The sequence below is a fragment of the Rhincodon typus genome, chromosome 8 (assembly GCF_021869965.1).
Source record: "Rhincodon typus isolate 14 chromosome 8, sRhiTyp1.1, whole genome shotgun sequence".
In the NCBI taxonomy this organism is placed as follows: Eukaryota; Metazoa; Chordata; class Chondrichthyes; order Orectolobiformes; family Rhincodontidae; genus Rhincodon; species Rhincodon typus.
The window spans coordinates 12,237,924-12,265,891 of record NC_063339.1 but is presented as its reverse complement, the minus strand read 5'-3'; the positions used below and the strand labels follow the sequence as shown (position 1 = coordinate 12,265,891).

At 40.7% G+C, this 27,968-nt stretch overlaps 1 protein-coding gene across 1 annotated transcript; it reads right to left on the bottom strand.

Moving 5' to 3' along the window:
- LOC109923145 (basal body-orientation factor 1) lies at positions 1-27,799 on the bottom strand. The gene is made up of 11 exons (XM_020523187.2): positions 27,313-27,799; positions 24,648-24,897; positions 22,958-23,023; positions 17,070-17,213; positions 12,956-13,036; positions 11,758-11,828; positions 8,347-8,491; positions 6,436-6,929; positions 5,726-5,827; positions 1,455-1,514; positions 1-173 (listed from the first exon to the last, which is right to left on the bottom strand). Exons 1-11 carry the CDS (start codon positions 27,333-27,335, stop codon positions 44-46), a joined length of 1,566 nt encoding a protein of 521 aa, XP_020378776.1. The 5' UTR covers positions 27,336-27,799; the 3' UTR covers positions 1-43.
- Between the last annotated feature and the right edge of the window lie 169 nt (positions 27,800-27,968).

Below are 27,968 nucleotides of genomic sequence, written 5' to 3'. Positions count from 1 at the left end.
CTCATTTCAACATATTAATATATCAAACTGTTTTATGGTTCTTTTATTTTGACACTATATCTGGTAATATAATTTCTTGTGACAGCTGATCTGATAAGCTAACGATAGGGCTTGATTCAGGCTCAACAGGAGCCTGAGTGATAAAAGTCGGATTGTGCTTCTCATCTTGAGGGCTGTGGAGGAAATAGTGTTCAGGTCAGACTTTTGAAATGAGAAGGACAGAAACAAAATAGACCATGAAAATTACGCAGAGCTGCTAAACATACCTTGTTTTCAACTTCTTAAATTGCTACTGTTCTGTAAAGTTTATAATCTGTTCATTCATTTTTATTACATATTACTTGTCAGTGTGGTACAGATTTTCCTCATTAATGTATTACTTGATTTATAAAGTAAATTATTTTTGTATGTTGAACTTCTGTGCTCTATGGTGGCACAGCAGATCAACCAGGTATTACAGTGCAAAAACAGAAATTGCTGGACAAATTCAGCAGGTCTGGCAGCATTTGTGAAAATAAAGCAGAGTTAACACTTCAAGTCCAGTGATCCTTCTTCAGATCTCGAAGAAGCATTTGCAGTTCTTTGCTTTCCCTTATGTTATGTATTACAGTACCTTTGCTTCAGGCATTGAGGTATTTAAGGAAAATCCAAGAAAAGGGAAGGACATTTCTTATAATTTTTGGAAAATCCTATGACTACCCATGATGCTTCCACTGCGATAAGAAGTGTTGGTTCACCTTCAGTTTGTTGTGGTTCATTCCCACTTTGAAGCCCTTTCTCCAGTTTAATATGCATCAGAAAATAATCAAAGTGGGTTAGCCATTAGGAAACAACATTTGCACAACATGTACATTTATGTCAAATATTTCTAAACTGTACAGAGATGATATATTAACTACTCCCCCATTACTCCATACTGCAAAAAGAAAAATGTTGGGAATGCATAGGTCATTCACTGGATCTGAAAGGGCCTCACTGGCCCTTTTTACAGCTCCCGATTTACAGCATCCGCAGTCCTTTCGGATTTTAGAAGTCACACGACATAAGGTTACAGTCCAACAGGTTTATTTGAAATCACAAGCTTTCAGAGCGCTGTCCCTTTGTCAGGTGAAGTCTGATCTGAAGACCCCACACACTCCAACAGCCTTCAGGATGATACAGACATCGCTATTTTAACTGTGAGCATAAGTTCATCCTTCGGTAATGATGGGCCATCTAGTGGGCAAAGATGGAAATACAGCCTAAAGCAAATCACCATTATTACGCCACTACTGTATGGTATGTTTAGGTTTCGTAAATCATTTTTGTCCTGCACCCTTCCATAATGTATGACATCACTTTATTACAATACTCATCGAAGTAAAGAATTAAATTACATTCTATACACAGCTGTTGAAGAATAAAATGAGACTATTTGTATTGCAAGATACTTTTAGAGTCTGATTGATCCTTACCTAACTGCTTCTGGTTCCTTTGCAGTCACTCCATTTTCAGGAATTGGTTTCCTCCTCAGTCTACAAGTAAATGAGAGATTCATAATATGGATTATGCACACACACATGCAGAAAATTTAATACTAGTCTATTGACTAATCAAGCAATGAATAATCAATGAATAATCCAAAAAGCTAGCCAAGAAAATGTAAAATCATTTACAAAATATTAATTTTAGTAACCATTACTGAGAAATCTAATTCTATTAACGTTGTAGCATGTCCTTTTAGTATTGACTGCAGCCAGACATAGTGTAATGGTTCCATCATTCAGCCTAATCAAATAATCCCTCCTGAATCAAATGATGAAAGGTGTATTATTTATGTGCAATATCATCATTCTTGGAATTTGAATTTCAAAATAAACACGGTAGGGTATTGGGTTTCTTCTGTGAAGGGTTTTCTTTAAAAAAGAACAAAGTCATAGTATCCTTCCAGACAGTGATTAAAGACAGCATTTAATAATGGAGCTAACTGCCAACTCCAGTGATATTGATGGATAGATCTTTACACATAATTACATTATGTTATATGACAGGTAAGTTTTTTTAATTCATTGATGGGATGTGAATGTCACTGACTGCCCAGCATTTATTACCCATCTCTAGCTGCCCCTGAGAAGGTTGTGGTGAGCTGCCTTGTTAAAACGTGCAGTTCACCTGCTGACCCACAAGAGGGAATTCAGGATTTTGATCCAGCAAAAAAAAACACATTTTAGGGCATTAGCTTTTTTTTCAGTTCAGAAGACACCAGGGTTGAGTTTAGAAGCTTAGTTTCTTCTTAGAAGAGATTTTAGACGTCTAGCTTCTTCTTAAAAGAGATTTAGGCCAGTTCAGAACAAGTCACAGCGTCGCAGAGTCACACAGCCCGGAAACAGCCCTTCGGTCCAAATTGTCCGTGCTGATCAGCTTTCCTGAACTCAACTAGTTCCATGTACCTGTGTTTGGATCATATGCTTCTAAACTGTTCCTATTGATGTACCTGTCCAAATGTCTTTTAAATTGTACCTGCCTCTACCACTTACTCTGGCAGCTCGTTCCATTTTTGTACCACCCTCTGTGTGAAAATGTTGCCCACAAGGTCCCTTTTAAATATTTCCCATCTCACCTTTAACACACGCCCTCTAGTTTTGGACTCCCCTAGCCTGGGGAAAAAACCTTGACGATTCACTTTATCTATGCCCCTCATGATTTTATAAACCGCTATAACCTCACCCCTCAACACCCTACACTTCAGAGAAAGAATGCCAGCCTATGCAGCCGATGCTTATAACTCAAACCGAGCAGTCCCAGTAACATCCTTGCAAATCTTTTGCACCCTTTCCAGTTTAATAATATCCTTCCTATAGGAGCACAGCAAAAATTGTACGCTGTACTCCAAAAATGGCCTTACCAATGTCTTGTACACTTGTAACATGGCATCCCAACTTCTGTATTCAATGACAGATAGTAGGAACTGCGGATGCTGGAGAATCCAAGACAACAAGGTGCAGAGCTGGATGAACACAGCAGGCCAAGCAGCATCATAGGAGCAGAAAGGCTGACGTTTCGGGCCTAGACCTTTCATCAGAAATGGGGGAGGGGAAGGGGGTTCTGAAATAAATAGGGAGAGAGTGGGAGGCGGATAGAAGATGGATAGAGGAGAGGATAGGTGGAGAGGAAACAAACAGGTCGAAGAGGCGGGGATGGAGCCAGTAAAGGTGAGTGTAGGTGGGGAGTTAGGGAGGGGATAGGTCAATCCAGGGAGGACGGACAGGTCAAGGGGGTGGGATGAGGTTAATAGGTAGGAGATGGGGGTGCAGCTTGAGGTGGGAGGATGGGATAGGTGGGAGGAAGAACAGGTTAGGGAGCTTGTGAAAGCTTGTGAAATCCACATTGATACCGTGGGGCTGCAGGGTTCCCAAGCGGAATATGAGTTGCTGTTCCTGCAACCTTCGGGTGGCATCGTTGTGGCACTGCAGGAGGCCCAGGATGGACATGTCGTCTGAGGAATGGGAGGGGGAGTTGAAATGGTTCGCGACTGGGAGGTGCAGTTGTTTATTGAGAACTGAGCGTAGGTGTTCTGCAAAGCGGTCCCTGAGCCTCCGCTTGGTTTCCCCGATGTAGGGGAGGCCACAACTGGTACAGCGGATGCAGTATACCACATTGGCAGATGTGCAGGTGAACAGGCTTCAAAATCTCCCCTCCCCCTACCGCATCCCAAAACCAGTCCAGCTCGTCCCCGCCTCCCTAACCTGTTCTTCCTCCCACCTATCCCCTCCTCCCACCTCAAGCCACACCCCCATCTCCTACCTACTAACCTCATCCCATCCCCTTGACCTGTCCGTCCTCCCTGGACTGACCTATCCGCTCCCTAACTCTCCACCTACACTCACCTTTACTGGTTCCATCCCCGCCTCTTCGACCTGTCTGTTTCCTCTCCACCTATCCTCTCCTCTATCCATCTTCTATCCGCCTCCCCCTCTCTCCCTATTTATTTCAGAACCCCCTTCCCCTCCCCCATTTCTGATGAAGGGTCTAGGCCCGAAACGTCAGGCTTTCTGCTCCTATGATGCTGCTTGATCTGCTGTGTTCATCCAGCTCTGCACCTTGTTCTGTATTCAATGCTCTGACTGATGAAGGCAAGCATGCCAAATGTCTTCTTCACCACCCTATCTACCCATGATGCTACTTTCAAGCAACTATGTACCCACACCTCTAGACCTCTACTTTTAATATACACCACAGTATCCAGAAAGCTGTACATTAGTGAAGTGAAGTGAAGCAGCATTCTCAACCTGGACTTGTGCTAAAATAACTCCTGCAAGAAGGATGTTGCTGCAAGAGTTGCAGTAAATTCACTGGCATTGACCAAGCTTTCCTGCACCTCTGAAAATATTGCTGTCACAGAAATAGTAGATGCACTGGTAGTAATCTCCTAGGATGCCTTAGATTCTGAAGATGTCCGGGAGGATTGGAAAACTGCCAATGTATTAAAATTTCTTTAACAGGGGAAGGAATCAAACAACAGGTAATTATAGGCCAGTTAATTTGACTTTTGTTATTGGGAAAATATTCGAGTCTATTAAAAAGAGCAGAGCATTTAGAAATGCATAATTTGATCATGCAGAACCATAGAATTCCTACAGTGTGGAAACAGACCATTCGGCCGACTCACCAAAGAGCATCCCAGCCAGACTCACATCCCTACCCTATCACCCTGCATTTCCCATGGCTAATCCATCTAACCTACACATCTCTGGTCACTACAATTTAACACAGCCAATTCACCTAACCTGCACATCTTTGGACTGTGGGAGGAAACCAAAGCACCCAGAGGAAACCCACACCACCAGTCACCCAAGGCTGGAATTGAACCTGGGTCCCTGGCGGTGGGGCAGCAGTACTCACCACTGAGCCACCATACCACCCAGCATGACTTCACAAGGGAAGTCATACTTGACAAATTTATTATAACTCTCCGAGGTGGTAAAAAGCAGGACAGATAAAGGGAAAGCAGAGGATGTAATATATTTGGATTTTCAGAAGACATTTGATAAGGATACCACAATATGCTTGATAAAGGTAGCACACAGAAGATTAAACAAAGAACAGTGGATGCTGGAGATCTGAAATGAAAGCAGAAATTGCCAGTGAAACTTAGCAGGTCTGGCAGCATCCAAAAGGAGACAGGACTGACACCCTGATTCTGGTGACCACTCACCAGAAATGCCATCAGCCAGGAATCAGCAGAAGTGTTTAAATTTAAGGAACTTCCAAACCAGCAGAGAATCACAGAATCATACTGTACAGAAGAGGCCCTTCAGCCCGTTGAGTGTGCACTGACAAAAAATGCTACTTTAATCTACACTAGTCCCACTTTCCAGCACTTGGCCCATGGCCTTTTGAATATTAACACATTTCCAGTGCTTATCCAACAACAGTTGAACCAAGCACCATGAATAACAAAGTAAACTGGGAATTTAGTGCCAAAACATGGAATTATCAGATAACTTGAAGACCCAGCTTTTAAGAGTGAGCTGTTGGGTATTTCATTGACTAATCAGTTATCCAAGTGACAACTGTGCAAAATGATAAAAAGAATAAATGAATGAAAAATGATAGCCAGTACAATTTGAAAAGTTTGTGGCATTCACTATAGTACACGATACGATGCATTATATTGGTCACCATTGTAGCTCAATCTGATGTTCTGAAATTCACAATTAAGGTATCACCTTTCAATGCGACATACCTATTTGTTTTAAATCCATTCATCTTTGCAAACAGCAGGCGCAGGACCTTTTCCTTCTGCTCCCAAGTTAAGTCAGAGATATTTACTTTTCCAACATGAGTGCTAGAAAAACATCATATAGTTTTATTCAGGACTAAAATTAATGGAGAGGTGGTGGGCAAGAAAAGCAAACAGCAGTAATGTAAATTTCAGGCCAACGTAAATTAACCAGCAAGTTCTATAAATTTGTTGCATCCATCTCCTGAATTTCCCTAATCCCCTGAAACACATTAAAGGCCTACAATTCTGACTTTGATCCAAGTTTTATTTTTTTTAAAAACTTTATTCTTATTATGGGACATGGGTTTCATGGGCAAGGCCAGCATTTTTTGCCCATCCCTAACTGCCCACAAACTGAGTGGCTTGCTAGATCACCTTAGAGGGCATTTAAAAATCAGTCACATTGGAGATCATTTAAAAGGGCATTTAAGAATCACTCACCTTGCTTGCTGTCAGTCTGGAGTCACATGCAGGGATGGTGGTATGTGAACTCATGTCCCCAAAAAATTAACCTGGATCTCTTGATTACTGGTGCAGTGACATAATCGCTATGCCAATTATATCTCCACCCAGAAGTTTTAAGAACCTGTATGCATTTTCAGTATACAACTGCTTTATCACTGTATATATGGTATCATATAAAATAAAATAAAAATAACATATTGACATACCACTTATCAGCTTGTTCCATATCTTGGTACACACAGTTTGTGCTATGCTCGCTTTTGTTAAAGGTCCTGATCTTGGGATATTCCTCCTTGCCAGTACTTGCTTTCAGCATTAATTTCTGGTATGCAACTTGGGCTGCCTGCTTGTAGTGAGCCCGACTGTGGAAGATCTGCTGCCTCACTTCATCCAAGGCTTGCAGGAAAAACAGTTCTACTTCAGTACGCTGGTCCAGGATGTTTTTGGCAAGCTTCTTCACTCGATTCATCTCTTTGTCTTTCAATTTAATCACTGCCTGCAGCCTGGCAATCTCTACCTTGCCAGTTGCCATTCTAAGTTCAGTTTCTCGTTTGATCGCTTGCTTTTCTGCCTCAAACTCAGATGCCATGAGTCCCAGCGCTTTTTCCAGGTTCTCCACCTTCCTTTGAAGCTCACTGATCTTTTTTCTCTGCTGTCTCGACTGTGACACTTTTTCTTTCACTAATAGCTCATTAGTTTCCTGGAACAAGAATTGAATGTGACTCTCATCAAAGATATGGAAACATGTAAGCACGAGAGAAGATACAAGGGTAAAAGAAATAGGTTATCAAGTAAAAGGTGCAGGGCTGGATGAACACAGCAGGCCAAGCAGCATCATAGGAGCAGAGAGGCTGACGTTTTGGGCCTAGACCCTTCATCAGAAAAGGGGGAGGGGAAGGGGGTTCTGAAATAAATAGGGAGAGAGTGGGAGGCGGATAGAAGAGGGATAGAGGAGAGGATAAGTGGACAGGAAACAAACAGGTCGAAGAGGCGGGGATGGAGCCAGTAAAGGTGAGTGTAGGTAGGGAGTTAGGAAGGGGATAGGTCAGTCCAGGGAGGACGGACAGGTCAAGGGGGCGGAATATGAGTTGCTGTTCCTGCAACCTTCGGGTGGCATCGTTGTGGCACTGCAGGAGGCCCAGGATGGACATCCATCCCCGCCTCTTCGACCTGTTTGTTTCCTCTCCACCTATCCTCTCCTCTATCCCTCTTCTATCCGCCTCCCACTCTCTCCCTATCTATTTCAGAACCCCCTTCCCCTCCCCCTTTTCTGATGAAGGGTCTAGGCCCGAAACGTCAGCCTCTCTGCTCCTATGATGCTGCTTGGCCTGCTGTGTTCATCCAGCCCTGCACCTTGTTGTCTCGGATTCTCCAGCATCTGAAGTTCCTACTATCTCTGATTCAAGGTTATCAGATAAAATCAGTTTATTGAGATACACTGACTTTTTTTCCACAAACAAAAATTTTGTACAGACAAAATAAACTCAAGCTATATGAAATACTTAAAGCATGGCTAGGATATCATAATTTTGAGTTAATAAAAAATAGTTTTAAATTATTCATAGTGATAAATGAAATAAATAATCATCAGGAATGTAATAGTTAAAAAATCTAAAATGTTTAAAATGATAAACTATCATATTAAATTCAGGGATTATATGAACATAAACAAAAGGGTGAAGTTTGTTTTTAATCAAATCTACCTAACTCTGCCTTAAAATTACTCAAAGATTCTGCTTCTACCACTTTTTGAAGAATGGTTCCAAAGGATTGCAACCCTCTATGGGAGTAAAATACTCATCTCTTTCTTAAATGGAAGAGCCTTTGTTTTGAAAGGTAACCCCTTTTCTAGATTCTCTTACAAGGAGAAACAGACACACACTCTGTCAAGACCGCTGAGAATCTTGTATATTTCCTTCAAGTCACCTCATACTCTTCTGAATTCCAAGAAGATATTACAGAGGAGCATTGTACCAAACTTATTCACCTAAAATAAGTCTAGATCTCCAACCTTACAGCTATGACCCTTCTGAATTTGTAAAGTTCCACTGTTCTGTTTACAGAATTGAGTTATACAAAAAGCAGACACTTTGCTTAGACTTTAACGAATGCAACACCTTTTCACTCTCCAGCTGTGTGCTTTTTTCTTCGAGAGTCTTGTGAGACTTCTTCATAAGTTCTTCATCTTTCTTATAGATCTTCACCATCTCATGTAGCCTTATGTTTTCTTTGAAGACACAACGAGATCTTTCATTAAGATTCCTGTGGGATAAGGGGAACAGTATTTGAATAACTACAGAATTAAAACTGCTGGTCATAGACAATGGGGCCATCAAATTTGTATTGAGACTTTCTACACATAGACTCAGAGACCCTTCAATCTAACTCGTCCATGCCGACCAGATATCCTAAATTAATCTAGTCCCATTTGCCAGCATTTGGCCCATATCCATCTAAACCCTTCCTATTCATATACCCATCCAGATGCCTTGGAAAAAGTTACCTTTTAGATACATGATTCATTTAATCTAATAACATCCTTCTGCTCACTGCCCATATCTTACCATACTACATTTTATCAAGCAACCATTTAAAAACCATGGTCTCTGTTTCAAAAATTGTTAAATGTTATTTCAGAGTTAGAACTAGACAAAAGCAATATTCAGTTATTAGTACCAATTAAGGCATCTCAACTCAAAAGGATCCACCATGTAGCATAGAAACTTTTGAAAACAGGTTGCTCAGGAATATGAAGTGAAGCATTTGCTGGGAGTAGTGTTTCAATTTATTGTAGCCCAAGGAAATCACTAAGTAGCTTGTGATTGTTCATCATCTGTCTTGGACTAAAAAAGCATAATGCTTTGCATGATTGTAACTCATGCCTTTGTCTCCAGGATACCAACCAGCAGTTGACACAATCCTCATTGAAAATGAGGTTCTTGTCACCGTCATTATTTTTGAAATAAGTAACTGATCACAAACAAAGTAAATCTTTTCTTTCTTGAGGGTATATAACACTAGGTCTTAATATTTTTGATGGGATTCAGCATCTAACATCAGCTGATATGCAATGGCTGATGCTCTCATAGTTACCAAAAACAGCATTTGGAACTTTCGCAGAAGTGCTTTAAGAGGTGTCGGCTTTTGGATGCATTACTAAACTGACATTCTGTCTGCTCTTGCAAACAGGTATAAAATGGCACAAGTAAAAGAAGCACAGAGGAGATCTCCCTAATAGAGTCTAATACCAGTCCCTCAACTAACACTACAAATATATTGGCTGCTCACTACCTCATTCTTGTTTGTGGGATCTTGTTGGGTGGATTTTAGCACATTTATTCCTATTGCAACAGTGACTATAATTCAAAAGTACCTAATTGTATATAAAATGCCTTAGGGTGCAAAGTGAAAGGCATTATAAAACTGCATGTCTTTCTTTGTACCAGAAATAAGAATAATTAAAGCATCTTCTGTAACATCACTGTCCTCTTTATTATTTTCTCACTAGTTTCAGAGCTGTCCTGTTCTCCCAAAATAATGCCCAGAAATGCATATCACAGAATCACAGAATTGTTACTACATAGAAAGAGGCCATTCAGATCACAGCACGTGCACCAGCTCTCCAATGAGCATTACTATAAAGACTACCTTTTTATTTTTCTGACTGTGGACTGAAATGGAAAAGGGGCTATTTAAAAGTAAGGGCTGTGGAAGGAATTTCTGCAATTTTTTAACAGCAATTAGCAAAACTCAATGAATGTGGTATTTACACTACTCCTTTGTTTAAGCAGTGCGGTAAATGCTTGCAGACAGACGGTCACGAGGTGAGATGGTGGGGCATAAAGTGAGATTTGGCTGGGCAACAAGTAGTAGATTGGTTTGCAGTATTGTGAGCAGTTGTGGATGTCAAACATCAGCCTGCCAAATGTGATTGGCTCCTGGGTAGCTTGTGGGTCTGAACAATACTGGCAGAAGCCTTCAGACCTCCAGAAGGGGACACGGTGCATTTCTCTTCAGTAAAATACTGAAAGCTTGAAGAAACTTTCTGTAAACCTGCATCTAAGCAGACAGGTAAACGGAAGAATTTTTATGCACTCTAATAAAATCTTCAGCTTTCGTGATAACTATGGGATTGGGGACTTGAGTTCCAGCACGCTACCCCAGTGTAATGTAACATTATGCCTTTGTGTTATTCGCCTGCCTTTGCCCCATACCCTTGCATATTGTTTCTATTCAAATGATCATTCGATGAGTTCTTGAGATGCTTCTATTGTCTCTGCTTCCACCATTTCTAGATAGTGCATGCCAGACCCAAACCACTTGATGTGTATAAAAGTTTTTTCTTGCATTACATCTGCTAAATTTGCAAATCACTTAAAATCTGTGGCCTCTTACAATCTTTTACATGCAAGAACACTTTCTCCCTATTTACTCTATCAAGATCTCCCACAACTTTGATAATTTCTTTCAGATCTCCGTGCAGTCTACTTCTCCCAAGGAGAACAGCCCAGCCTCTCCAATCTATCATCAAAACTGAAGGTTCTCATCACTGGCATCATTTTTTGTAAATTGCTCTGTACTCTCTCAATGTGTTCACATCCTCCCCAATGTGTGGCGCTCAAAACTGTACACAATACTCCAGCTGAGGTCTAACAAATTTCCTGTATACGTTCAGAATAACTTCCTTGCTCTTGTATTCCATGCTCTTATTAATAAAACCTAGGATAGTGTATGCTTTATTAATTTCCCTCTCCATATATCCTGCCACCTTTTGTTATCTGTGCATATATACACTTATGTCCCTCTGCTCCTGCTGTGCATGGTACTTTATACTTTTTATTGTCTGTCCATGTTCTTATAATCAAGGCATCACCTCACACTTCTCTGCACTGAACATCATCTGCCATCTATCTTCTCATTATACCAACTTGTCCTTTTTTTATAGTTGTAAGCTGTCATAGGGTCATACATGTATGCAGCCCTTTCCCAATTCGTCCATGTTGACCAGGTTTTCTAAACTGAACTAGTCCCATTTGTCTGAATTTGGCACACATTATCCCTCCAAACCTTTCCTATCCATGTATTTGTCAAAATTTTTTTTAAATGTTATAATTATACCCATCTCTACCACTTGCTCTGGCATCCTGTTCCATATACAGTCCCTGTCACAGTTTACCCTGCTTCCAAGACCCCTGTCATCCACTAACTTTGAAATTATCCCTTGCATACAAAGATCTAGATTATTAATATATGTCAGGAAATTCAAGGATCCCAATACCAACTCCTAGGGATCTCCATTACATACTTTCCTCCAGCCCAAAAAATATCAATTGAATACAATTCTGTTTTCTATTACGCTGCCAATTTTGTATGCTACTTAAATGATGTCATGGGCTAATTAAGCCACATAGTCACTTCTACAGATTGTTTATAAAAATTCCATGATAACCATTTATTGCTTACTAAATGATGTTTTTTTCATGCAGAAAATATATCAAGATCTGGGAGTGGTACAATCAGAATCTTACAGAATAGCTTCAGTGTGAGCCTGTTCAGTCAGCTGAATTAGCCTTTGTTCTGCCTCCCTCTCCAAACGCATCTGAAAGTACACAATAGTAAGATAAAATCAGAACACTTCACTTAAGTTTAATACTTGCCATTGGTTGCTTTATAACAAACAACTGTAATACACCACAATAAAGTAGTAACCCTCATTTCCCTTTCTGTTGATTTTCTTGAAAGGAGAATTCTGTGCCATTTTTGTGGCAGAGTGCATTACTTCTTCTAAGGAAATTAGAAAGTTGCATCAGAAGGGAACTATTGTAAATAAGAAAGTAGAATTAGACTAGGTAGCTCATTTGGAAAACATTGCTGCCCCAGATTGAGTGGATCTGTTTCTGTGCTGTAACATTCCATAATTGTACGATTATTTTCCTTTAAAGTTAAGCTTTGGATGAGTCAGTTGAGTCACAGCTGGTATCCTAGGTAGCAAAACCAGTCATGCAAGAAATATACAATTAGTTGTGCCAACATTTCAAAATTTAAAAAGACAGATAACATTTCAGGTCAAGAGCCTTTGAGTATTCAGTTTCAAAGACCTAACACTGAAATTCAGGATCTCTACTCTTTCAAATGCCAATAGATTTGATGTATGGCCCACATTTTCTATTTTTTCTCCATGATTCAGCATTTGTTGTAAATCTTCATTCAGTCATGAAACAATTTCAGTGGTACACGGATTATTTCAATTCTCTAGCACTGCAAGGCTTAGTAACCCCTCCAAATAAGTAGTCTTATTTTTTAAAACCTACAAAGAAATTGGTAAATTGCTAAAGTATTACCTTTCTTTTCAATATTGAAATATTTTATAAACTGCTCCCTTTTTTCCATGTTCTTCTTGCAGTGTGCACTGTTGCCAACATTTTACACTCAGACTTCTACAAATATTGCTATTTGTGAGTTTTTATTAAAAGAGTCCAGATGACTAGCTCACTGTTAATTTTCCTCTGCCCCCAAACACCACATCCCTCCTCGTCTTCTGCCCTACCTGGAAAGCTCTGGTCTTTACTTTAGGCCCAGAAGTCACCATTTACGACACAGTAGAAGGAGCAAAGAAGGAAAATCCTCTTCAGAGTAACCCTGTACCTTACTGTAAAACACTTTATTAAATGCCATATGTGAGACTGAATTAGTTTGACGGTAGCCTCCTGTCTCTTGTTCACATACCTTTTCTTCAAAAAACTTGTTTTCCAGTTTTCTTAGCGTTTCTTTGTGCTCTTTGTTTGTTGTGTTCATTGTGTCCTTTATCTGAGAGAAGAAAAAAAGGAGGAAACGTTTGTTTTATTCTGCATCTCTCCTTTATATCCAAAATCTGCAGAGGTACTCAGCATTCTTTCCAAGTGATAGCACGTTTAGGATGCAATGTTAAATTGAAGTTGCATTTGCTCACTCAGGTACATGTAAAAGATTCTATGACACTATCTTGAAGAAAAATAGAGGTTCTCCTTAGTGTTCTCAATCAATGCCACTAATACTGATCACCTGGTTATTTATCTCATTGCTGTTTCTGGGACTTTGCCGTTCACAATTGTGTCAACCTACATTACAAAAGTGACCATTCTCCAAAATCATTGCATTAGCCGTAAAGCTCTTTCAACCCAAGATTGTGAAAAATGTACAGCAATAAAAGTCCTACAGGGAAACAACAGTTCACTATTCTACAGTTGTGTACTGGAAAGCCCTTTCGGAGATGCATGTATATTTTGTTGTCTCCACTTGAAAATGCTCAACTTTTGTGCAAAAGCAGCAGCATTGGGTTCAACATGCATGGCGTTCAACATGCATGGAATATTATTAATGACATCTGCAATTACTTAGAAGTTTATTTTTATTTCCTAAATAAACTTTACACTGAGCAAAAGCTGCAAATTATTTAACCATTTAACCACAGCTCGGTGAGCCAACCAACATCATCTACAACCTGAGCTACAAATCTACTCTAAACCCTTAGAGATCCCCAGCCTATTCAGCCCCTCCTGATAGCTCAAACCCTCCAACCCTGACAACATCTTTGTAAATCTTTCCTAAACCCTTTTAAGTTTCACAGCATCCTTCCTATAGGAAGGAGACCAGAATTGCATACAGTCTTCCAAAAGTGGCCTAACCAATGTCCTGCACAGCCTCAACATGACCTCCCACCTCCTATACGCAATGCACTGAACAATAAAAGTAAGCATACCAAATGTCTTTTTCACTATCCTGTCCACCTGGAAATCCACTTTCAACAAACTACGAACTTGCACACCATGGTCTCTTTGTTCAGTAACACTCCCCAGGACCTTATCATTAATGTACAAGTCCTGTCCTGATTTGCCTTTCCAAAATGCAGCACCTCACATTTATCTAAATTAACTACATCTGCCATTCCTCAGCCCATTGATCAAGGTCCAGTTGTACTCTGAGGTAACCTTCTTCGCTGTCCACTACACCACCAATTTTGGTGTCATCTGCAAACTTATTAACCATACCTCCTATGTTCACATCCAAATATTTATATAAACGACAAGAAAGCAGTGGACCCAGCACCAATCCTTGCGGAACACCAATGTTCACACACCTCCAATCTGAAAAGCAACCCTCCACCACCACCCTCTGTCTTTTACCTTTGAACCAGTTCTGCATCCAAATGGCTAGCTCTCCCTGTATTCCATGTGATCTAACCTTTCTAACCAGTCTACCATGAGGAACCTTGTCAAATGCCTTACTGAAGTCCATATAGATCATATCCACTGCTCTACCCTCATCAATCCTCTTCCTTTCTTCTTCAAAAAATTCAGTTGTTAGTGAATCACGATTTCCCATGCACAAAGCAATGTTGACTATCCCTAATCAGTCCTTGCCTTTCCAAATATAAATTCTGTCCCTCAGGATTCCCTCCAGCAACTTGCCCACACCAATGTCTGTTCCCTAGCTTTTCCTTACCACCTTTCTTAAATAGTGGCACCACGTTAGCCAACCTCCAGTCTTCTGACACCTCACCTGTGGCTATCACTGATACAAATACCTCAGCAAGGGGGCCAGCAAACACTTCCTTAGCTTCTACAGAGTTCTGGGGTATACCTAGATCAGGTCCCAAGGATTTATTCACCTTTATGCATTTTAAGCCGTCCAGCACCTCCTCCTCTGTAATATGGAGATTTTTCAAGTTGTCGCTATGTATTTCACCCATTCTATATCTTCCATGTCCTTCTAAATGAAACATAGAACAGTACAGCACAGTACAGGCCCTTCGGCCACGATGTTGTGCCGACCTATTATCCTACTCTAAGATCAGAACTAACCTGCAATTCACTTCATTTTACTATCATCCATGTGCCTATCCAAGAGTCGCTTAAATGTCCCTAATGTATCTGACTCTACTACCACCACTGGCAGTGCATTCCATGCACCCACCACTCTCTGTGTAAAGAACCTATCTCTGACATCTCCCCATACCTTCCTCCAATCACCTTAAAATTATGCCCCCTCATGCTAGTCATTTCCACCCTGGGAACAAGTCTCTGGCTATCCATTCTATCTATGCCTCTCATCATCTTGTACACCTCTATCAAGTCACCTCTCATCTTTCTTCTCCACAGTAAATACTGATGCAAAATACTCATTTAGTATCTCTCCCATCTCCTGCAGGTCCACACGTAGGCAGCCTTGCTAATCTTTAACGGGTCCTATTTTCTCCCTAGTTACCCTTTTGTCCTTAATGCATTTATAAAATCCCTTTGGATTCTCCTTAACCCTATTTCCCAAAGCTATCTCATGTCCCCTTCCTGCCCTTCTGATTTCCTCTTAAGTATTCTCTGACCACCTTTATACTCTTCTAGGGATTCACTTGATCTTTGCTGTCTATACCTGACATGTGCTTCCTTCCTTTTCTTTACCAAAACCTCAATTTCCCCAGTTATTCAGCACTTCCGACAAGTACATGCCTTGCACTTCACCCTAATAGGAACATACTGTCCCTGGACTCTCATTATCTCATTTCTGAAGGCTTCCCATTTTCCAGCCATCCCTTAACCTGCAAACAAACATCACACTCAACCAACTTTTGAAAATTCTTGCCTAATGCTGTCAAAATTGACTTCCTCCAATTTAGAACTTGGTCTATCCTTTTCCATCACTATTTTAAAAAAATAGAATTATGGTCACTGGCCCCAAAGTGCCCTCCCACATTTCCCAAGATTAGGTGAAGTCTTGCACCTTCTCTAGTAGGTACATCCACATACAGAATCAGACAATTTTCTTTACACACTTAACAAATCCTTCTCCATCCAAGCCTTTAACATTATGGCAGTCCCAGTCTTATATCTGCGGTGTTACAGGTCACTGCCATAGCCATCCTAGTGTTCAGAGGCTGAGCCAGTACACAGTACACAGGCTGTGGCCAGCCAGCTCAGAGTCAGTCCTCAACTGAGGACATTCTAATCTCCTGGTTATATTGGTCAGCTAAGACTTTCCAAATTGGCCCAGGTTAATAATGCCAAGCAAGAACCACATAGTTAACAAGCTCCACCTGGTTCCAATCACAGCAGGTTTCCATGGCACATTTGAGTAGCTTATAAGAAAGTGAAGATGAGAAAAAAATCCCAGCGTACAAGTGGGCCTATCACTATCAACAACCTTCGAGGTTGGATGGCTGGAATTTGGGGTAAGGGGAGTTACCAACAACATTTGTTAGCTTTGGCAAGAGAGAAGAAGTTGTGCAGTGAGCAATTCCCTGCTCATCGTTTTAGCCACAAATGGTGGATGGGAAGAGAAAATTTCTACTTTGTTCTTAAGATTCTGTACCTAGGTACTTGTACCTAGGTTGGCACCTTGTTTGGCAATATTATACACTTTTCACTATGCTCTTGTACTTTTGTACTTGAATACACGTGACAATAAAATCAAAATCAAAATAGGAATAATTATCAGAAAAATAGGATATTAATATTGAACAAAAAAACTTGCATTCATATAATAACTTTCAACTGAAAGTTCTCACTTCACATAAATGAAATACTTTTTGCATTCCAATGACAACTGTTAATGACCAGTGATCCACTTATGCAGTTGCTATCTGCAGAAAAATGGCACAATTGCGGGCAAATATGAAAGATGGTACTGATGCAAAGGTGACATAAATTAGTAAGTTGTCCGGAATATTGTGTTTTTTGTGTATTTACTTTAAGACTGATTATAAATTTAAATTATATGTAGACAGAGGTGGTAACAGTTTTGTATATGACTGCGCATCTTGCTTAAAGATGTACATACATAATGAAACAGGAAATCTGAATAGACTCACATCATCCAATTCATTTTCCAAGAAAACTTGTTTCTTCCTAAATTCTTTGACCCTGTTCAGTTCCTCTTGAATCAGCTGTATTTCTTTTGTTTTTTGTAACATTTTGCCTTGCATTTGTTCCATCTTTTGGGTGTAGGTTTCGACCTGTAGGAAGATGAAGGTATGAAAGAAGTTTCAGCTAACAGTCACTATAGTGGATGTCTTCACAGACAGAGCTGAACTCCTGAGTCCTGAGAACAGAGCTGAACTTCGCTGAACTCCTTATAAATGTAGGTTAGTTGCTTATAATTATGGATCCAATTCTATTTCCCTGAAACACTTGGATACCACACATAAGTCCAAGAGAAATTACAGCACAAAAGGAGGTAACTTGGGCCATCATATTTACATCACCCTTTGTCAGTCTGATACCCATAGCTTTTTTAAGTTTAATTCACTCAAGTGCCCATGTAATTTCTTTTTGAAATCACTGGATTATCTCTGTTTTCACTATGCTCACAAAGTAAGAATTCACTGCATATGAGGTAAGAACCATTCTTCCTCCAAAGATGCACTCTACAGACCTTGTCCAAAACTATGAATCTGTGACCCCTATTTCTCATTTGATCAGGTGATAAGAACATAAGACATAAGAGCAGAAGTTGGCTATTCAACCCATCGAGTTATTCTCTGAGATTATGCCCTCTGAAACAACATCTCTGCATTTACCCTTTTAAGTCCCTCAAAAATCCTGTATGCTTCAATAAGGTCACGATTCATTCTTCTAAACTCCAATGAGTACAGGGCCATCTACCTTACCTAAACCCATCATAATCTTGTTAAACTTGAACAAGTCTATAATCTTCACTGTTAGCTACACCTCCAAATCCTTTTGGTAGGATTGGCAGATATTGAAATTTTACTCTATTCCAAATCCAAGTCATTGATATATAATTTTAAAAAGCAGTGGTCCTAGTAATGACCCTTGGGGGAACAGCACTGTTCCTTCCTGCAGTTTGAGAAGCAACTATTTAGCACTGCTTTTTATCCTTTCTTTCATATCCAACATGCCCTGGGCAAAGAGGGAATGGGGTGAATTTAATTAGGGGGATTACTTTTCTCCTCGAACCCAGGAGAGTGAGATATTGTTTATTTTGCTCCTTCCCCGCTTTAAGCCTAACCCTTACTGAGGTGGGCTAAAAGTGTTCCCAAACCCTGTGTTTTTGTTAAACCCATAGCAAAATATTTTAAAATTAAATTAAAGGTAGAGTTTATTAACAAGCATTCAAAATGCAGGTCTATTTCTTTGTTACTTCATTTCTTCACACACATACAAACACAACAGAAAGGCAAGTTACAATTTATGAACTTTTTAAAAGTCAATATGTTGGTACTAATGTACATGACTTAGAATTCAGTGAGTTAATGTCCAATTGGAAATCTGTCAATAGGTTAATCTTGTACCAATTATTTTCCTGGAAGCTGGGATGCAGTCAAAAGGCACAGCAATGTGTCTTATATTCAGAGAATTAGTCTAGATAGGCAGACAAAGTGCAAGATATTTTCTGGAGATGATACTATCGAGAGAGAAAAAAGATGGAGAGTAAGCCTCCTAGCTTCTGAGACCTACAGCTGCTCTTCTCATGATGTTAAGACAGCAACTGATTTAGAATCCCGGATTTATACATTTAAGCAATTCAACAAGCTCAAATTTCCTTCATGTGACAAGGACAGACATTTTAGGTGCTGAAGGACCATCTTAATGGGCTAATTGGGAGGTTGCTATGCTAACATTATAGCATTACTTTCCCCCATCAGAGTTTCCATTGTGAGGTGCCAAGATAACTGTAAGAGCAATAGTGCTATTTTAGTTTAAAAAAATGATGTTTTCTTTTGCCCAGAGCTGGATGGAAGCAGGCTAGCCTCCAAGTACTTTCTGTCAGCTTTAGCTGGAATATCTACACAATTCAGTCATGTGATCAGCCTTGGCCATTTATAAGTTCAGCAAGGTTGTCTGTTTTTTGACACAAACAGAATTTAAATATGAAAATAAAGAAGAGAATACAGTTTTCTTTCAGATTTCTCTTCATGACATACATTTCAACAGTGATAACAACTTCAAGTGTACTTTGTTGGATGTTAAGTGCTTTAAAGTTATCTGTTAGTCATGTGTATAGATATTACATCTAGAATATATATATTCTGCTTAGTTATATTAATTTAGTGGTATATTTATTCCTTCTTCAGCAATGGTGGGGTGCTGTTGTATCTCAATGCAAGGATGATGTCTACTGTGGCTCAAAAGTTTTTTCCATGAATCTTTGTGTCACTCTCACACTTGCACACACACACTCTCTCACACTCGCGCGCACACACTCTCTCACACTCGCGTGCACACACTCTCTCACACTCGCGTGCACACACTCTCTCATCCACACACACACTCACACACACCATTAACTGTGCTGAGCCTTGTTCTGATGTTGGGGCAGATCGTCAGCTTAAAACAGTGAGTCGGGCACTGGGAGTTCTAGCTGATGAGAATGAGCCTGCATCTGGGTAGGTCACACTCAGGATGTCTGAATCTTCTTGCCACAGTGTTGTCTGCCAAAATCCCTAAGCCAAAAGGGTCCCCTATAGGGCAAGTTCTCTTCAGCTGCACCTGGACACAGTAAGAGGGAAAGGAAAAATAAAACCTCTAATGACACATAAATGCCATGGATTACACTTCATTGTAAATACCTTACCAAATTTATTCAATTTTCTTCATCACCTGTGTGAGCGAAAGTCATTTTAACTACAACTACAAGAGAGGCTAGCAATCCTTTGTGCTACACAATGTTCCAATTGCGACTGAATGATAGCTGTCCTTTCTGTAATGCTCATTAAAATTTTGTCTAATTTGAATTAGGAAGCATCAGATGTTGTGAAGGTTTCCATAAGTTTGTTACATTACTTTTTATTAACCAACATGAAATGCATAGAAAGAGCAAAAGATTGAGCCGCCATTGCTGTTGGGATTATACAGGGGTTGCTGGCCTCAGCAGTAACAAAGCATTTACAGTCAGTGAAAGATGATTTCATGCAACTCTGTTCCACTGAACAAAGTTCACAAAGAAATCATGCCTGTGCTGCTGTGGCTGATACCTCTGTGCCATTGCATGTTAAAGGTACTATTCAACTAAAGAACATCCTCCTGTTCCTACGTGGCGCAATGCTGTGCACACCGCAGCCCCCACACCCCACCCACCACATCACGCCTCCCCAAATCCTCATTGTCTTTCACATAAACTCTGGGCATATTCTACGAAGAGAATCCAATGACTAAGCAGGTGGCTACTCTCCAGCAGGCCTCTGAATGCCAACAAACTGAGGTGTTTCTTCCTTAGCCGGCTGCAGAGACATGGCACTAATGCGCTCAGCAGAATGTGTTTTCCTATCGCAGGATTCCACTGGACTATAGATAGTGGACCCAATTTCAAACCAGGCTGGCTGGGTCTGGGGTTGTGGTCTCCTTTTGCAGTCTTAAGAAAAGAAAATGACCCACCTCTCCAACACCCCAACCACCAGGATTTCCAGGTCCCTGATAGCAAATCAAGTTGCCATCAGTGCAGCAATTCTTCCAACGCTGTAATTATGAACAGTTGTTCCTAGCTTGCAGTGAATGACCTGGTGCACAGCTAGGGTTTACATGTGGTGGGAATCCTGGAAGTTGCAAGTACTGTGACACAAGAGAGCCCAAGAGCAGCATGATGTATATGTGATGAGGTGAGTAGTGCAGAATTGAGATAACGCAGTAGTGCTTACTAAGAGAACCCTTCATGAAACTTGCAAAATTTGATACATAACTGATTGTTGCTAAATCTTTTTGTTTATTGATTAATGGGATGTGGGTGTCACTGGATGGGCCAGCATTTATTGGCCATCTCTAGTTTCCCTTGTGAAGGTGATAGTGATCTTCCTTCTTAAACTGCTGCAGTCCACTTGCTGTACGTACATCCACAATGCTGTTAAGGAGGGAGTTTCAGGATTTTGACCAGCAACAGTGAAGAAACTGTGATATATTTCCAAATCAGGATGGAGATTGGCTTGGAGGGGTCTTGCAGGCAGTGGTGTTTCCATGCATTTGCTGCCCTTGTCATTTTAGATGGTAATGGTAGTGAGCCTTGTTTAATTTCTACAGTGCACATTCTAGATTGTACTCACTGTTGCTGGGCATTGGGGTGGAGGGAGTGAATATTTGTGGATCTGGTGCCAACCAAGCAAGCCAATTTGTCCTGGATGGTGTCAAACTTCAGTGTTGATGGAGCACTCATCCATTATTCTCCTTACTTGTGTCTTGTAGATTGTGGACAGCCTTTGAGGAGTCAGGAGGTGAGTTACTCATTGAAGGATTCCTAGCTTCCATCCTGCTCTTGTAGCCACAGTATTTAGATGTCTGGTTCAGCTCAATTTCTGATCCTGGATGTTGATAGTGAGGCTTCATTATTGCTATTGAATGTCAATAGTTAAATTCTCTCATGCTGGAGATGGTCACTCCCTGACACTTGTGTGGAGCAAACATTACTTGCCACTTTTCAGCTCAAACCCGGAGGTACTGGACTTCCAGGTCTTGCTGCATTTGGACGTGGACTGCTGCCATATTGGAGGAGTCATGACTGGTGCTGAACATTGTGCAGTCATTAGCGGACATCGCTGAATATGACTTTATGATGGAGGGAAGAACATTGTTGAAGCAGCTGAAGATTTATGCCACTACCCTGAGGAACTCTTGCAAAAATGTCCTGGAGCTGAGATGATTGACCTCCGACAACCATAACCATCTTCCTTTATGCCAGGTATGACTCCAATCAGTGGAGAGTTTTCCCTCTGATTGCCATTGACTCCAGTTTTGCTACAGCTCCTTCATTCCACACTCTGAAAACGTAGACTTGATGTCAAAGGCAGTCACTCTCACTTCACCTCTGGAATAGAGTCCTGTTCTCAATGCTTGAAGCAGGGTGTAATGAAGTAAATAGTAGTTAATAGTAAACCTGGTGAAAACCAAACTGAGCATCAGTGAGCAAATTATTGGTTAGCAAGTACTGGTGATAAAGAGTAGATTGATGCGTGCATTGGTAATTGGCTGGGTTAGATTTGTCTTGCTTTTGTGTACAGGAGAAGCACATAACTGAACAATTTTTCACAATGTCAAGCAGATGTCAGTGTTGTAACTGTACTGAAACAACAGTACTATTGCCAGAATGTTGTCAGGACCTACAGCCTTTGCAATATCCAGCGCCTTCAACCATTACCTAATATCAAGAAGTAAATCACATTGGGTAATGACTGTGATGCTGGGGACCTCTGGAGGAGGCCAAGATGGATCATCCATTTGGCATTTCTAGCTGAAGAATGCTACTGCCTTACCTTTTGCACCAATGTGCTGGATCCCCATTATTGCAGTTGGGAATGTTCGCGCAGCCTCCTCCTTCAGCGAGTTGTTTAATTGCCCACCACCATTCACAACTAAATGTGGCAGGATTGCAGAGCTTAGACATGACCTTTTGGTTGTGGAATAACTTAGCTCTGTCTATCACTTGTTGCTTATGCTGTTTGGCACACATGTATTTTGGCCTAGTGTCTCCTTATTTACCCCATCAAAACCATTCTCATGATTTTGAATACCTTTATCAAATTTGTTCTCAAACTTCTTTCAGCACAATAACACCACTTACACCAGCTTCTCCATATAATTCAAACCACTCATCCCTCAAGTAAATTGTCTGTACACCCTCTCCCTAGTTTTGACATTCTTCCTAAAAACATGCGTTATTAGTCAACATACTTTAATCCAGTGCTTCCCTTGAACTTTTGGATGTCTGAAGTACCATAAATACTGCTGTAATTGGAAAGCTGCAGTCACTTACAATTGTTTTGTTTTCCTCCACAGCTTGTTGCTTTTGGTCCACTAATTGCTGCTGCAGTTTGTTGATCTGAAAATACAAAATCTGCAATTACATTGACAAATTTCAATGACCCATTTTAATTCCCTTCATGCAGGCAAGCCCTTTCAAATACCAAGATTCAGAATATGCCATGTCAATTCATGCACATTTTACCCATTCTGCACCAAGAGCACTGAATTAATCAAAGTAAAAATTAATATTGGGAAGACAGGAATAGCAGCAAGCCAGTTAGTCGTTGGAGTATACTCTGCAATTCAATTTGATCATAACTGATCTACATCACAAACTCATTTACCCATCTTTTCCCATATCCCTTGGTACCCTTACCTTGTAATAATCTATCATTCTGAGTTTTGAAAACTCCATGTGCAAATTTAAGGAGATAGATTGTAAGGATGCTCCCGGCCTTTTTGTGAAAAGATGCATTCTGATTTTGTTACTGAATAGCTTTACCTCTAATTTTAAGATTATGTCTCATGGTTCTTGATTTGTCAGCCACAAAAAAAGTTTTTTGTTTCAAATGTATCAAATCCTTTCAACATTGCAAACACCAGTAATCCTAACCATCAAGGAAATACAAGCCACAGTTATGTAATCAGTCTCCGTAATTTAATCCTTTAAACCCCATTCTGATGAAACTACAGTCTATTCTCTTCAAAGTCAAAGTCAATCTGTTCACATCGAACACAGTTCTCGAAATGGGATCTGACCAAGGCCCTTTACAATGCAAGTATAAATTCCAGTTCTGTTGAGAAAAGCTGATAGTCCATTATCCTTTTTGATTGCTTTTTATACGTCAAATATCTCTTTCTTTTCTAGCTCCCTCATGCCTTATCCATAGTCCATCAAGACCATGAGATCTAGTTGTTGCTCCCGCTACCCATGTTCTCACACCCCTTCTGACTACCTTACTTCCTATGTTAGTTGATAATGTTAATGATTCTTTCTCCACAGGGACTGTACCCCTCTCCATTAAATTTACTGTTACCAGGCAGTATGCTTGCAGCATTTTTGGAGGAAAAAACAGAGTTAATGATTGGAGTCCACTTGAAGATCACTGGACTGGAAACATTAACTCTGTTTTCTACCCAGCAGACAGACCTGCTGTGTTACCCCAGCAATTTTTGTTTTTGTTTCAGATTTCCAGCACCAACAATTCTTTGTTTTATTTTATTGTCCTATTCTTGTGTTCTGTTCCTTAACACAAAATCACTTGTTCCCACATTAGAAAATAAGTAACGTATGTTCAATTTACTTGACAATCTCAACTGGTTTACTTATCAGACAATTGATAATTTTCATTAACTGAACAACTTCGGTACATATTTTTGGTCCAGCATGTTGCTGCTTGGACTCTCTGTTGGTGCTGATCATGCGGTGTCATCATGGTCCGTGGCTCATTAGCATACCCATGAGTATGAATCAATCCGGACACCTCAAAGAACTAACATTTGACCCCTCTATTCCTGAAAATGGTACCTCATCTTCAATCTCCCTTTCTAAAGTCCTTGAGCATGCAGTCACCTCCGAAATACATGTATATCTTTCTCAGTCCTCCATGTTTAAATCCTTCCAAAGGGGAGAAGATTAAATACATAAATACATCCAAAATTTTAAAATACTTAATTAAACAAGTAAACAAGATTATTACCATTGTCTCTTTCTCCAAGTCCTGTTTCTTTAAGTATGAGATCACTTCCATGGCATCCTTCTCTACCTGAAACCGATCGTTCATTAAGGTTTCATTGGTCCTGGCAAGAGTCCGTGCAGTGTCACGGTACTCTATACGCGACTTTTCAGCAGCATTCAGTCTCGATTCCCACAAAGCAGCACTAGCCATTGCCTTCTCTGTATCTGATTCCATGGGTTTTGGATCAGCCTTTTCATCCTTATTTCCTTTCCTTAAAAAAAGGTAATTTTTGAATTTTAAAAGAAGTCTTCCAGCTATGGTAAGTCCCACCTTTCCAACACAAGCATTTGGGCCACAGCTGAGCTTCCTGGCTGTCCTTCCACCAAGACAGCCTTCTGTGAAAACAAATGCTACCATTTTGAGGCCACCGCGCTCTCTTCCTGTCTGCGAAGGTAGTGCCAACCTCTGTATGTGGAACAACTGATATGTCGATCATAGAATCCCTACAGTGTGGGGACCGGCCCTTCGGCCCAACAAGTCCACGCCAACCCTTGGAGCATCCCACCCAGACCCATCCCCCACTAAGCTACACATCCCTGAACACTACGGGCAATTTAGCATGGCCAATCCACCTCAACTGCACATCTTTGAACTGTGGGAGGAAACCGGAGCACCCGGAGGAAACCGACGCAGACACGGGGAGAATGTGCAAACGCCACACAGTCGCCCGAGGTGGAAATGAACCCTAGTCCCTGGTGCTGTGAGGCAACAGTGCTAACCACTGAGCCACCGTGCTGCCCCAATGTTGGAGATAGTTCTCCAAGGACGAGTATAAATGCACAGTATTTTAAGGTTTGATTTTTTTTTGTAGGGAGTGGTGGATAATTAAATAAAGAAAATCAAAGGTCACCCGAAGTCGGGGGTCCTCGTCCCAGAACAAAACTTTTCTTATTCACCTGATTTGCTATATATTTCAAGCATTTAATCTAGAGTAGTATATGCTTGTTATATATGTAAATATAAAGTTGCCCCAATTTGAAATCATAGAGCTTTACATCATTTAACAATTCAACGGAGGTCTCTTTCTATCCAAGAGAACAAGGTGTAGAGCTGGATGAACACAGCATCAGAGGAGCAGGAAAGCTGACGTTTCGAGTCTGGACCGTTCTTTCTATCCAGTTCGCCTGTCAGTATTCATACAAGGGTGCGTGCGATTCTATAAACGTCAACCCTCTGATACTCCATTCAAGTTCACATTTTTCAGCGTTTTCACGGGCTAGTTTAATCATAAAATGGCATTCCAATTAAACAAGTATGTATTTGCATAGGTATTTTACCAAGGAGGAAAACTTTGATGGTAAATTCTACAGACTGACTTTGGACAGCAATCTAAATTAACCCTTTCTAAATTAACCCCATCTCCAATCATTCTCAAATTTCTTCCTACTTCCTGAAGGAAGCAAGTACCCTACATAAACCTCGACCTGAGCTCTCGCAACAATTGCTAGTAATGGTATCATCAGCGACGGACTAAGAGCAGATGCCCAGCCTTTCATCCGGCGAAGATAAATGGCACAGGGAGACACGCTTAGAAGAGAGCACTAAACTAATTCTTAAAAAGAAAATTAAATATCACCCCACTACGCACAAATTAATATATATATATGTTTTAAAATTTTACATTAGGTTACCGAAGTGCAGCTAACTGCGCCATCGCAACTTGGATTATGCCCCGGACATATGTTCCTACGATGGTATTTATGACTATGATGCAGTGAGCTAACAGAAGATCTTTGTTGATTGACATACGACGAGCGTAATAATAATATGGCCGTACAGGCAAATCAAACTAGTTGGTATTCTAACAAACTACCTTGACCTTCTTGAATTATATGCTAGTTGTCATGTTCCTACAGTACACGGTTCTGTTTAAGAATAACAATACAAAATTAACCTCAACATTTCATATGTACAAATAATATTACACCCTTAACTACTCTGATAATGAGTCATTTTCCAAATGTCAAACTGCTTTGTTTTTCTCTTTACAGATGTTGACCAACAGGATCCCTACTTCCCAGGTATCCATTTCAGTATTTCCAAGGTAAGGGGATGGTGAGTGGTCAAAGATATTTTGCAACACCGAAAGAGGCCCTTCAGCACATCGTGTTGGTGCTGGTAATCGAATATCCATCTCTTCTAATCCCTTTTTTACCCAGCACTTAGCCTGTACCTTTGTATACTATGGCGTTTCAAGAGTTCATCTAAGTAATTCTTATATGTCTTGAGGGTTCCCGACTCTACGATCCTTTTTAGTTCCAGATATCACAACCCTCTTTTTTTTCCCTCAAATCCCCTCAAAACCTTTGTTCCTCGTCTAAAAATACAATTGTGCCCTCCGTTCAACCACTGACCCCTCTACTAAAGGGAAATGTTTCTCCCTATCTATCTTGGTTAGCCCTTCGAAGTTTGTGCACCTCAAACTGATTCTCCCACCAAAGAGTTTTTGTTTATTAGTACTTCCCCATTCCCCAATAATCTTTTAACTAAATGTTCTGATGGCTTCTTCATGCAACAGTTTGAATGCAGAGGTAGCAAAACAGAGTAGGGACGGCGAAACTTTTAAAATTGGGTTTGAACAGCACCGAGTTAATCATCATTTTAAAAAAATACGATGGCATGTTACCCTTTTCCCTTGTTCTTCGGCATGTTCACGGAGCGGTAAGTTTCGAAGTTGTTGCGCTATGAAGGTTTCTGCTGCAAGCAGAGAGTCTCCTAAAGCTCCCAACTGGGAAATAAACCCTTTTGCTTGTCACGCCTGCACAATGATGTAGAATACAAAGGGAGGCTGCCAGCGAGGTTCTGATCACAAATTCATCCTTTCACCCCAACCAGGATGGAGTAACTTTAATGATTTTTCTCCCCAGCGCTGCCTCTTTTCTGACTAAAACATTTGAGTTTCTGAAGATGGCGACAGCGCCTGCTGGAAGCGATCTTCCTCACACTATGTCTTCGAAGGATAATTTCTCCTGTTTCTTCCTATTCTGACCTGGGCACAAAGACTCGGTTTTAAAAATAATGGACTATCGGTTAAAGAATGGCTCCAGACAGGCGTGGAGTGGGGTGGCGGGGGGAGGTGACGGTGTGGAGGCGTGTGGATCGACACTGCTTAGTCGAACGACCAGGCCGGCGGAGCGTCCGTCGCCATAGAAACCGGGGAAGGGGCGTGAAGTACCGGGGCGGGGTGGTGGATATGATGTGACGTTCGACGCGCTTGACGGATGACGTCGAACTTTTACGCAGCCTGCGCGTGACGTAGACACCAGGAGGCGGACCGAGAAG